The sequence below is a fragment of the Gallus gallus genome, chromosome 1 (genome assembly GCF_016699485.2).
Source record: "Gallus gallus isolate bGalGal1 chromosome 1, bGalGal1.mat.broiler.GRCg7b, whole genome shotgun sequence".
In the NCBI taxonomy this organism is placed as follows: Eukaryota; Metazoa; Chordata; class Aves; order Galliformes; family Phasianidae; genus Gallus; species Gallus gallus.
In genome coordinates, this window is record NC_052532.1 from 25139296 (window position 1) to 25153230 (window position 13935).

The 13935-nt window shown below is 39.8% G+C and overlaps 1 protein-coding gene across 2 annotated transcripts in view; it reads right to left on the reverse strand.

Moving 5' to 3' along the window:
- MET (MET proto-oncogene, receptor tyrosine kinase) overlaps positions 1-13935 on the reverse strand; it is an 88022-nt gene that overhangs the window by 60128 nt on the left and 13959 nt on the right. For both annotated transcript variants that reach the window (XM_015279209.4, NM_205212.3), the window contains exon 2: positions 7554-8766. In XM_015279209.4, coding sequence (XP_015134695.2) covers positions 7554-8753 — 1200 coding nt within the window. In that variant the 5' untranslated portion in view covers positions 8754-8766. The remainder of the gene's footprint in view (positions 1-7553; positions 8767-13935) is intronic.

The window sequence follows — 13935 nt, forward strand, 5'->3', positions numbered from 1 at the left end:
TAATCATGCTGTGGCCAATACTATGCATTACTATTGCCTGGACATGGTCTCAGTAACACAGGAAGCTAACCCTTCAAAACAGTACTTGTTGGAAAAGAAGGAGAAATTTAGAGGAAATTAAGCTATACTTTGAGCTTTCAGAACTTGATCTGGAACTCGCTTAAGTCAAAGGAAGGATTGTGGAAATGTTTATGACTCCCAGAAAAAGAGGAATCTTAAAAGAACTCTACTGAAGTAAAATTTTACACAATATCAACCCACTAACTCCTATACTTGTTGCCTTGATCTACTTCACTGTTAAATGAGGAGGAGAAGGAGGTTACTGTAGTGATGCTCCACTTAAGGTAATAAGGTAAAAAGACATCTACGTTAAATGTAATTAGTTAATACAAATTAAGATGATTATATGTTCTATTGTCAAGATCATTCAAAGAGTTATTTGCTTTTGTCATTGAACAGCGCTGCATTAGTTCTCATAATTCAGTTAGTGCATTAGCACTAAGTAAATCTTATTGATTTGGGAGATAAAATGGACCTAAGTAATCTTCGCATTTTGCTTATTTCCTTTATATTAATTTAACATTTACCTCAGTATACAGATTATCAAATGAGAGGTGTTGACTAATTACAGATAGTGAATAAATAAAATAAGGTATAGGAGTTGCTATAAACAGTTTGGATATACATTTATACAGTACATTAGCTGCATTTTTTCAGAGAAATACTTATTTATGTGGTACCTGTGACGATGCAGAGAAGCTGTGAATTTCATGTAGACCAGATATTCTAAAATAATGCTGAGTGTGGAGACTCTTACTGCAAGAGAACATTGCTCAACAGCTATGATTGCAGCCAAAACAGTGGTATAAGAGATGTGTGGAATAGAAGGGAGTCCAGAAAGTAGGAGAAAATCATACAATTGGCCCTAATTTCTAGTCAGTGCATAAAAGAAGAGTTGCATATGCCTTGAGAAAATGAAGCTCTCATTATCACTTCACCCAGGATCATTCTTCCCCTAACAATTCATTGTATTCACTCACTGCATATCCAGTAGAACTAATATTTCTTTGTGACCTGCTCTTGCTTTCTGAAACATTTATTCAACGGTTTTTATTCCTTTGCAGTATTTTATATATATATATATATTTAGTATGGGATTTGACTCTGATTTTACTTCTGTCTGTGGAAATCAGGAGTAATTCCACTCTGATGGAAAAGCTGTCTGAGTTCTTAACCTAGAAAGTCCAAGTGACACAACAGTCTCCTGGATACTAATTGACTACTGTTGCTTTAGTGAGCAATAGTGAACGTGATGGTGATATGTGGTCCTGAGTCAGATCAAACTGTGAGCAGAGAAATTGCTGAGGTAAGGGTGGTGCTGAGGAAGTTGAAAGGCAGATGTCTGCCTCGTCAGGGCTTTTGTTCTAAATGCAGACAGGATAAAAAAGTGTATTTCATAGACGGGCAGAAATGGAAGGCTGAAAGCTTGTTAGGCGCTTATAGTACTGTGGTATCTGAGATGGATGCCCTCTGGATATGCTTCTTCATCATTTGGCAGCAGAAGCTGAGGGAAATTCGTTCCTGACTTAGATGTCTCAGCTAACTATCAAAGCCAGGTGGGCTAAATCCAAGACTTAGTAGATATGCATGTGGTGCATTGCAGAATCAGCTTCCTTTTCTCTGGAACGTGGATTTGTATGCAAAGAAACCCAGCCAGCTCTCTCGGTAGGGCTGACAGTGTCCCACTGCAAACCATCCATCTGCAGACTAGATAGGAACTTGAAGTGGAGAAAAGGAGCCTTAGCATTTGCTTTGCACCCAGGAAAATAGACTTTGATCTGAATACTACATCTCCAGTGAGTGTACTTAATGTCACATGTCTACTGGTCTAAATTTTGGAAGCCTCTTTCTGTGGGACCGTAAAGTTTTTCACATTTTGTCAGAGTTACACAGGATCAGAGAATTATTCTACGCGCAACTCTAGTCTTTAGAGTATAAAGGGTTTCAGAAACTCTGAGGAATAAAAAACACACGACCAGAATATCCAGACATCAATGTGAAAAATTAAAAACATTTTCTGCTTGAAATGATTTCTGTGAAATTCCAGAGAAATGCAGCGCTATCACTCTCCCACACTAATAGCCAACAGGGAACCCTGCCTTCGGTGGAAGAATTTGATTAAAAACTCTGGAAATGGAACATTATTAGTAACTCTGGATGATAAAGCAGTGCCCTTTGCAGAAAATGGTAGGTTAACGGATACCACTTTTTCACAGAGAAATCCAGCTTTCAACAAGAAGATGATAAAATAGCAAGCAGCAGCACTGGGAGCCAGAGACAGGTCCTTAACAAGACATCAGGAGACGAAAAACTCTGTAGTTTTTCAACACTTAGATTAACAGGTCAGTCAGCCCCCGGGTCCCATATATGCTGGGGCTTGGAAGAGTCTGAATACACCTACTACTCAGGGCAGCATGGTACTTTCCAAAGTCCTTGACATGCTTTTTTCCTTGCCTTGCCTTTTTCTTGGGAACTTTCTTGTGTCAATGTCCCAGGGCAACCCCACGGACAGAACAGCTCTCACCTCAGTGGTTTATGCCTCCAATGAATCTGGCCCAGCCTGAGATAACCATAGCCATACCTGTGCCTAGCTTCTTTTTTCATGCAGTTCAGACTGTTCCTGCAGTCATCACACTTTTCCCAGACACGCTTCACAAGACTGAGTGAGTATATGGTACTGTATCTAATGCTGGAGGGTCTTGGGGTGGCAAGCACACTGAGCCTTCTGCTTGGTGCCATGAACGACTCAAGGGACACTGGTGGGGTGTTTCCCGGACTTTCAGCAGACAGGCAGTGAATGCAGAACAGGAATGTGGATGCAGTCCATCATTTTACTAGCGTGATTTAAGCCTGTTTTAAAGGGTGTCACTGTGCATTGCTCATCACCAAATTGCTCTTTATTTATCCTTCTGAGATGTCAGAACCCATAGAGAAGCTATCACAAAAACTGTATGGCTAGGATCAGGCTTCATGCCCAGGCAGAGCTCGGTGTCCCGTTTGATGTAGCATTTAAAAAAAGAATAAATGATTGAATCAATGAGATGGATCCTGGTGCCTGACTTTTAGGGGAAGGAACTTGACACATTCTACTCACAGTACGAAAAGACTTATCCTCTATGCTGTGAGATTATCCAAATAAGCCACATCTACCCTTCCTAACCAGAGAGGTGTGGTGCTATTTTTAAGCCTGCTAATATTTTTTAAGCCAAATGGTGTGGGATATTAGAGTTACAGGGCTTCAAAAGAGTTATTTGTCTCTGTTTATTTTATTAAATATTCCTAGACATACCCTAAGGATGACAGATCAATAAGTGCCTTTGTGGTTTCCTGATAGAAGGCAGCAATTATTTTCTTCCATTACAATATAAGCATAACCCAATTTTACTCATCTATCATGATATGTAATAGTAATAAAGAAGCATCAGCATGTGTTCATTTTACTGTCATTTTATCTCTTGTTTTGGTGATTTTCTGTTTTCATTTCATGCTCTTCCAGTACGATTTTTATCTCTTTGTGCCTTTCATTTGACAGGAGTGGCGACCAGCTTGTCTTGCTTTAGGACACTTGTGGGAAATGTAGTAAAAGCCTGTGTGTGGTTTCTCTTTTCCCAGAAAGTAAATGGAGTATGTTAGCCTCTCATCTGTCCCTATGGAAGGAACTTCTAGAGTTGATTTCATTCTCAAAGATGCTTTTCCATGAAAGTCTGTAGGGAATGAAACTGGGTAGCAGAAAAACGGGCTCACAGTAGTTTGGTAAATGACAGACACAGAAAAGCTAAACAGAGCCCATAAGATTCTGATCTGACAGTTGATATATATAGCCGAGATTGCCAAGGCTGAACTCAAACCATTTTCCTCACCTGGAGGATCCCATTCAGTTCACCACAGAGGTTGAGACTACTGGGCTACATCCGCAGATGAAACAAGCAGTATTTGTCTCCTCAGCTAAGTACACCTCCACTCCAGTACCACAGCTGAAAGTGAATAAAAGCCAATGTCCAGTTTCCTCCTTGTGTGTGATGGGACTCCTGAACAGTGATTCAAAATCTTCCACAGTACTGATTTCAGCAAGAAGACTCCTTTACTACAACTCCACATTTTACTTTTAATTTGAAGCCAGTTCAGTTTCCTCCTTTCCGTCACTCAAGTGACAGCCAGCTCTTCACTGAGGGATATTCTCAGGAACTGTTAACTGGTCTCAGTTCCACTGAAGTACATCTGATGCCAGTCAGATGCACCACTGGATTAACTTTTCCTAACCCTGACTTCAGTGAGTCCAGGCTTTGCCTTCTTAAGTATTTCACTTAAACACAAATGAAAACATTTCATTTTGATTTTAAAATGTTTTCCATGAACACTGGAATAAGTGAAGCACAGTTGAGCCTGGATTTACATCTTGTGGTTGCTTGACTACACTCTCCCACTGAGCTCTGACAGAGACTTTTCCCATGGGTGAGCAATTCCTTCTCTGGTCCCATTTAGTCCCTCTGCTGTTTATAACGGGGCTCCTTGCACTTTAGCAGTTTCCACAGCCTGAGCATATATTGGATCTGTCTCTATAGTCACACTTGGATTCACATCTGTAAAATTTCTAAAGGTTGCATTTGTCAGGAGAACTAACAGAAAGACAGGCATATCATAACACTGATTTAGAAAACAAGGTTAAATTTTACTAAGCACATCAAGATTAGTATAAAGCTTTTTTAAAAAGAGCAAAATTGGAGAAGATAGGGTTGAAGAAATGTTTTGGTTGCTTTATTCTGATTTATTTTGCAGCCCTAGCATCCTTTAGCAACCTTAGTCTCAACAGTACTGAGGGATTGCCTCCTAGAAAGATGGACCACCTCAAAGGCCAACCAAATCATGCATAATCTTCTACTGGGAATTTTTTTGGTAACATGAAACAGTCTTCATCAATCAGACTGCAACCAAATTATCAGATAGCATAGCGGTCTCTTGCAAACACTGCTAAAGGCTTTTTTTTTTTTTTCTTTTAAATTTTGAAGATAGTGGTAACTCTTATTCACTGCTGGACTGTTTTCACTGTCCTATGACTAACTCTCATAGCGGTCAGAGCCTTTTTCTTGCTTCAGTGGTCTGTGGTTTCATTCTGTCAACGTTGAAAAGAAAGATCATCTTGGCAGCATTACAAAAAGCAAGTTTTTAATTTTGCCAAAATAAACTGTGACAAACTCTCATAGTTTATAAAAGCTTTCTTTTAAGTTGAAGGTGACTTACAAAGTGCATTTTAATAATCTACAAAAAAGGACATAAGACAAGTTGAAAGGTTTGGGATTTTGTTTTGTTTTGATCTCCAGCAAAATCGAGGGAGTTCAGATCTGACTAGCACAAACATTCTTTCTTCCTCCCATTCCTTCCCTTCCTTTGCTCTTCAAACTTTCTGATCTGTTTTGCATACCTCAGAAAAACAGGTGCATAAAGGATGCCTGGCAAATTCTTGCCCATTTTTTTGGCCAAATGAAACCTGAAAAAGGCTCAAAGTATGTTTTGTGTTGGAGCTATAGTGATTCTTCTGGAATAAAGTATAGAAAATGGAATGGCAAAGCTTGACAATCTTGATGTCTCAGTGTTAAGCAAACAATCAGGACAAAAAATTCTGTCTGTCTTTGTGCCATTTAAAGGAACCATAGGAAATCACAGCAACATTTTTGCCTTTATCAATTTAATGTAGCAGAAATCAGAGTTCTGATGACATTTCTTGAAATTGAGCAACTATAATAAACCGTCTGCAGTATAAGACATCCAGTTCTGATATGCAAAGCAGCAGCAGACTCTGGGAAAGCTTTTGAAACAAGAAAGTACTTCCCAGCATGTAAAAAGTGGCAAATTATTCTGTCAATATTTTAATGGTATACTTCACTATGAAAAGTCACCTTATGAAACAGGTCTATAGGCAAGAACAGAATGAGATAAAGGCCATGAGACAGTTACTCACAAATAAAATACCCTGGGAATAAGGGGGAAAAAAAGCACTTTCATTGGCAAAAAATGAGCTGAAATGTGAAAATAAAATGATACTAAGACCTGAAATGAAAAATAAGGACAGCAATAATGCACTGAAAGTCACTGTACTGAATGTTTGCTCTCTTGCTTTTAGTTCCTGACTCCCCTCTCCTCAAGAAGGGGATAAGGTGCTACATCTGTTGCCGTTGCAGTATCAGCATCCACTGGCAATGCCTGGATATGGGGACAGCAATAAGCAGGCAGTCCCGAATGCAGAGAATGATGAGCTGATGATACTCTGACTGGATTGGACCCCACCTCTGAGCACATTCCCACTACTGGGTAAAAGCCACAGCATCTCAGTGACAGCTCCTTCTCCGCAGATGCCCCCTCTCAATCCACTCCTTTCATTTCAGATGTTCCCAGCTCCTAATGGGGTCAGGCCTCTGGATGGCCTGGGCTAGGCAGCGTGCTGAGCTGGTCTCACTGGAGCTACAGAGGCCTGCAGTGCCCATCCTCAGCCCAAGCCTTCCCCAAAGGCAGACTGAGCTGTTGCCATGCTGACCCAGCCCTGGCTGGGATCACTGGGCTGAGCAGCCTCCTCATGGCCCCTCTGGCCCTGCCCTGAGGCAAAGGGCAGCATGCTGCCTTGCAGCTCCAATTTCCTTCTATTTGTGAAAAGAAAGCTCCACGGAGAGCACACGTAAGGCCCTGCTGCATAATTCAAAGTGAGAATGTTTTATGTTTCGAAATAAATTTTAGAAGTATCCTATTTCAGATTCTGTATTTCCTTTCCAAGTGCTGCCACGGGCACAGATGCTGACCAGAAAGGAATAAATAATGTCTGTGCCTCCTTCACCTCAGTATCTCAGCAGTCACCTGAACACGTGGTGCACAGAGCAGCCACTTTTCCCATCTGAGACTATTGGCATCCTCACTCAGACACACTTTTAATAGATACTTCTTTCATTAAGAAAACTGATTTCAGTGGGACCGTTTATGTATTAAGCATGAGTAATTGTATTACAATCTGGCTCTCTATGGCATGTTCCAAACCAGCACTTTCATTTTATTTTTTTTTTTCCTAAAGAGAGCAGTGATTCAGCATTAACAGAGCCTAAAATATGAGTGATATTTTCAGAGACTTTTCAGTGCACATGGATACGAATGTTAATGAAGACTTCTTTAAGACAGTGAAAGAAATAATTCCCTAAACATCCTACTTATCTGCAGCACGGACTGTTGAGAACACAGAATAAGCAATTACTTAAGAATAAAAAAGTGTTTTTGTTGTTGTTTTTTTTTCCCCCCAGTTCCAGTAATACTTAGCACCATAAGGACCTCAGTGATTTTCAGTCAGTTTACAGAAACTCATTCTTACAAGGATGAATCACCAGCAGTGCTAGGTAGTCTGAAATTACCAGGGCCTTACTTTTTGTGACTGAAGATGAGAGGACAGCTATTTAACAATGGCATAGTCAAAGAGAGACTAAGAGTGCTAAAATGTAAAAAAACTATTTGTCACTTACCCTGTTCAAGCAGTATTTGCTATCTTTCCCATAAAAGTGCTGAAGACATTTCATGTTCTGCTTGTCAACAATCTTGTTGAAGAACTCATTGATTGTTCGCACGGAGACTGCGCAGACAGCAGATCTGTTTGTTGGTTCTGAGGAATCTGGTTTGCTTTGTGCAAAAACGCCATAGAGAATATCATCATTCAATCCAAGGCCCATTTCATGGGCTAGGGCTGCACCGGGTTTGCTTACATATGCAGCTTGCAAAATGTTGAATACCTCCTTTCTAATGGACCTCTTCCTCCGCTTTTCAGTAAAAATACACTCAAGAGGCATTTCCATGTAAGAACGCATCTCTGAATCTAAAGTGCAGAAGCGAATAATTCTAGTGTGAAAAGTTTGGGAGTCAAGAGATTCTCTCTGGACAGTCAGAAAATAGACAAAGTGGTCATGCTCAAAGGCATGGACATACTTAATGGGATACGAGTCGCGGAACTGAGGGAGGATATCTATATAAGACTGATCTGTAAGAAATTCAAACCCATCCTGTGTCTCTTTCAACCTTCTAACTGATATTGAATGCAGTACATGGGGAGGTTGAAATGCAGATGTCACGGTGTTTCCAACAAAGAAGTTGACAAACCTGTCCTTTTCAGTCACCAGAACTTTGGTTCCTAAAGTGCTTACAACACAGTCAGGACAATTATCTGCCTCTCCGTCTACCTGCGGTGAATACATGCAGTGCACCTCGCTTTCTATGTCAGCAGGGTTGTCAGGGGGAATGATGTGACGGTGACAGACACCTCCAGACACACTACCACAGCTGATGAGCTGATCATCGTAATAGGTTTCTAAGAGCAGTGCCATGTTGACATTATCCTTCCATACGCTGTTAGACAGATTAGCTTTATCTTTGCAGTCTTCACATGGTGCGCAGCCAGGACTCTCCAAAATTGGCCCAGTCTTGTAGACAGAAATGTTTTGGAGAGTCTCGTTTAGTACATAAATCTTGTTGACTGCTCCAATATAAACATGATGCTTGTATAAAACTACATTCTGAATTGGCGTCTCTGTGATGAAGTTAGGAAGATCATATTTTACATTCAAGTTCATCTCTGATTTTTTAGCTGCCTCTTTGCATTGTCCATGACTTCTTTGCAGCAACGCAAACAGGAATAGGATAATCCCAGAAGGATAGGCAGTAACAGGCTTCATTGTCAGGTTTAATCTGTCAAAATACATTTAAAAAGAAGAGTGGTTATGTTTCACAGAGTAAAGCATAAGTTTATCAGCCAACAGAAATCTTTTTCCAGACTGTGAATATTACCTGAACTATTTCAGTTTAAGTGTCATAATCTTACTTAGTGTCCTTAATAGCCTTGCGCTAAGAACTGCTATGATTACTGTTCTTTGTGGGTACTCATTTCACTGCTTTCTGTACAGCAAGTTTTTACAATGATAGATTTTGCAAGAACTTTTGGTGTATTGTAAAACAGTAGAAGAGAGATGACTACTCCTCCATTGGCATTAAAACAGCTGGCTGATAGGATTTAGAACAAGATGGTGCATAGGTAGCTGAAAGCAAATGTGCTCAGGATATTCACAATGCGCACAAAGCAGATATAGCACTTTAGTGTGTGGATATAAGATACTTGGCAAGTACCCTAAGGGGCTGGAATGGTTCTTAGCACAGCTGTTCGAAAATAAGAAATAGAAGAGATTAAACAATATACAGATCTGAGCTGGGATTGGGCTTCTCTTTTATTCTGATACATTTTTGATTAACCATGGAAGAGACATTTCTCCATCAGAACAAAGGAAAAACCCCTTTCCTCTCTCCCTCGAGATCTTTCCTAAGGGCCCATTTTGGAAGAAGAATGTTTTTTTTCATCCAACTCTACTTCTTAGAATAGTAATTTTCCCAAGCGTTGACAAGGTTTTGTAATATATTGTTAGAATATTTTATGCATCATGTGGTGCCTGGCATGTGCAAGTTTTATTTTAGGCCTTGTACCACAGCAATAAGTCACTCTGGTGAACCTTTAGAAGATACAGGCATATCACTGTATCGCAAACAAAGGGGTATCAAGTGACCTAGAGCCATTAACTGATGAAATCAAAAAAACCTAGCACTTTTCTTTTTTTATTTTTCCACGCAATTGTTTGATGTGGCTTTGAAAACCAAAGGCAGATGACTAGTGTGATATTTCACCCCCCTGGAAGATCAATTAAATGAGCTGTGGTTATGAGTTTTTGGTGCAGCGTCCACACTATGCCCCATCACACCAGACATTTTCTGTTAATGCCATGACACAGTTGTTAAGCCAAATTTAGCTCCCTTGTGAAGAAAACAATTATGCATTCTAACAGCAGTATGATCACGTGCTTTGGGAAAATACTTATAGTTTGGCTATAGTTAAGCAATTGTTACTAACACAGAAATGCTTAAAGGAATCAAAGTAGATGACCTTGAAAATTACAAACTAATAGTAGAAATCAGGATTGCTACATTGAATTATAATTTCATTCAGACAGAACTCTTTCAGCTATACATAAATTCTGTGTTTTTGTATGATTGATTAAAACATCGATAATTTTCCTGCATTCCTTGTGACATTTTACTTCAGCACCTACTGAATTCTTTGTCTGGCTTACCTCATTAATTACACAGAATAATAGGTTTTGGAAACAAGGACTTGTTCTTACTCCCTGTTATCTGATAAGAGTCATAATCGAGAGCTGGGATAAACATCAGAAACACAGGCTGTTTGCAAGTACTAGCTGGTAAAGACAATTCATACTTCTGGTATTGAGGAATGAAGGTCTTTCTTTCCAATGTCCTTTTTTTTTTTTTTTTTTTTTTTTTTTTTATATTAATCAGTGATAAGAATTCTGAAAAATAACCAAACACAGTTTCAAAGTAATAATTAAAAAAGAACAGGAATTTGTAATTAGGAAACAGCTACAGTACACATAATGCTGACTTTCTATTTTATAGGGCAGGAAACTGTTTTCTCATCCCATGAAACTTCTTGCTGTTACAGACTTTTTCCTGCTCTGTACTGGGATGAAACCAAGAGCTTTTGAAATTTGTGTGAAACACCCAAAAGCCTCATGTGATCCAAGAACAACCATGTTCACGTCCCTACACCATCAGTGCTGACCTGGGAGGAGTGGGAAACCAGTCCAACTGTCTACCTCCTTTTGGCCAGCACCTCCACCCTAAGAAACTGTTCTAAAACTCTGTTATACATTCCTGCATTCAGTTCTGACAAGTCAACATGTTCTGACAAATAATAGATTAAGCTGAAAATTCCGAAAGTGCTCTCTTTCTGACACAACACAGAAGCAGATATGTTCTTTACATCAACAAGTTTTAACCCAAGTGACAGAGATAACTTTGAAAGAGGAAGAAATACAGTAAGTGGGACAAGAGTTAGATGAGGGTGGTTTAGCACCATTACAGGAATAAATACACAGGCTTACGTGCCAACCGAGCACCTCCTTCCTTTCAGTATATTTGGTGCTATGCTCTTGTTTTGTTATGTTCCTAAATAGATTTCCCAACCAGTATGCCCATATACAGTCCCTGAGACTTCACCTGTTCTTCCAGTCTCTGAAAAGGGGATCCCTAGCTGCAAAACAGTAACCTTCAGTGTGCACTTCAGAGGGATTCAGAGCAATAAATACAGACTGACATGTTCTTTCCCTCAAAACACAACTTGGGGTGTGAGGTCAATATCCTCAGCTTATATTCATCTGTTGAAAGAGCACTGGTTAGAATCTGTGCTCTGGAGACAGAAAAATTCCTTCTCTGACTCTTCTAGCAAATGGGATACAAAACAAAGTGTTTAGTAGCAAGAACAAGGATGGGGTTCATTACAATGCAGCAGATACCAGGAATAATAGGTGCTGCATTTCACTATAAAGCAAAGGAAAATATGAGTGATAAATAAGTCATCTTTGCTCTCATATCTGACATCCATCATTGTGTCCTCCTCTGTATGTTTTTGAGGTGTTTCAATTAACCTCCTAGAGAGAAATATGCAGATTCTCACCCATGGAATCCCAAGCTCTGTATGTATTCTGCACTGCATCAAAAGAAGGGTGGTTAGCAGGGTGAGGGTTGTGATGCCCCCCCCCACTCTGTCCTCATGAGACCCTACTTGGAGTACTGTGTCCTGGCCTGTGACATTCAGTGCCTTCTTTTTATCTTAATTTGACCCAGAGTATTTCTCTGTTCCAGAACCACCGCTTCCAGCACAGAGTTGCTTTTTGCAGCCTCCAAAACAGGTAATTGCAAACATACTTCACTTGAATACATCCTAAAGAAGCAGGAAAACTCTGGAGAATTAAGAATTTAGTACCACCTATTTCAGATGTCCAGTGGTCCCACTTCCCCTGAGCACATACACAGATGCAATGTCAGCTGAGCTTCAGCACTTAGCATTTTGCTGAATTTGAACCGAAATACTTATGCTAAAAGATATACTTTTCTTTCTGAACTCAGGTCAAATAATGATTTGCTGTCTGTGAGTTGCAAAAGGGAAACAAGTAATCTCTTTGTTTCTCTTCTTGATTTGAATGATGGACGCTGTTCATTCTTTCATGACCTTTCTGTGACTTCCACGTCAGTGACTCTTTCATGTATCTACAGAAGACTTGTAAGCTTTGGCCCGTGATAACTATCAACAAGCAATAGCTGTGGATGGAATATGCCTTTTGTAAGAGATATTTTCAAAGCCTGTGTCATGATGTGCTCATTTTTCCATCTCTCAGCAGGCACTAGCTTGTATCACTGATGAGCAAACAGATTTTGGTCAACTGTTGCAACCATGGCTAGTAATGATGTGTCATATTAGTGTGCCTGGAAACTTCAAGTGTTATGGGTGATGATTTTCATCAGGCTTGGTCTTGAGTGTCCTATTAATAGCTTCCCAATGGCAACCTCTTTTCTACAAATTTCCATAATTAGAGGTTGGATCATAATTTGTAAACATTGAACATCATGTCTCTCCGTACTGGTGTTGGCCAGAGCACCAGTAAGTCAGGCTTGGACTTACTGTTAAATAACGTTCAAGCTGTCCTATGCAAAGAAGCCAGAAAACAGAGTTGTATGCATCTTTCCAGCCCTCATTTCAACAACACAAGTCCCATTAAATCTGATGATAAAGCACTCCATAGAACTGCACAAGTTGAGACAGCACACAGACATGAAAGAAAGGCCTTGGCAGATTCTTTAGTGCACCTCATCTTTTCTTATCATATTACAGAAACGGAAAGGTCCCTGTCTATCCTACATACAGTGTACAGTGGCGTGCTTTTACAAGAATACGCTGACTCCTCAGGTTATTTCAGGTTAGGTGCAGCAAAAACATATTTATTCTTACTTCACAAACCCTACTGTTAGCAAACGTAGAATGAATAGTAGTCTTTTCCCTTTTTTTTTTTTTTAATGAAATATTTGATCGTATATTTCTATTTTTTTTTCCCCTGATAGAATAGTATGTCTTGCTACTATGGACTCCGACAGACTTGTGGTGGCAGATACATGTAGGATAACCATATTGATTACTGCTCCTGAGAGTTCAGTTTGCTTTGCTGTCCTAGACTGAAAACTGTGTCAGTTCAGGACCTGATTCCCCACAGATCAGGTGCCCTGCCATGGAGACAGCAGCATCATTTGAAAGGACAGGACAAATAAGAGGGAGAGATGAGAACAGCTCCATCCATCCAATTTTAATCTGTTATAGCAAATCCGTCACATCAGCTTTAACAGAGCAAGTTCACAGCGGGCATGTCTTCAACAGACTTTTCAATTAACCAATCGCAACCATAGAAAGGATTGAAACCGATTTTCTCTTTCCTACATCCACACACTGGAAGTGTTCTTAATTTAGAATTGTTAATCTCAATTAGTTACCATGAGTTAAAATAACTGAGAGAACGAGGAAATTTGAGCAACTCAGCATCAAACATGCAACTGATCCCCGAGTCTAACCCAGATTAACTGTTTGAATTCAAATCCACTTTCCCTTGTTCTAAGTTATTTTCACCTCATTTTCCTTATTTAAGTTGTTCATTCTGATTGAGATGAGAATGTAAATTTTCTGCAGGCTAATATGTACACTAATGCAATTCAGCTCCCCACTGCAAAGTGTCATAGTACTTAGTATCCATGATGTATGTCACAAATTAACTCATAATTAAACCAGAAGGTTTCTGTGGTATGCTAGAAGGTAGCCACAGTGTGTGTAAGCATGTAAGATGGATTCGAGTGAAGAACTGGTGGGCAGGGCGCAGCCTAGGCAATTGCTGGAGGATCTACCGTTAAAATAAACCCTTTACAACTCCAGTGTGGTGATGTGTGTCAGAAGAAATTGCTTTCATTAGCACG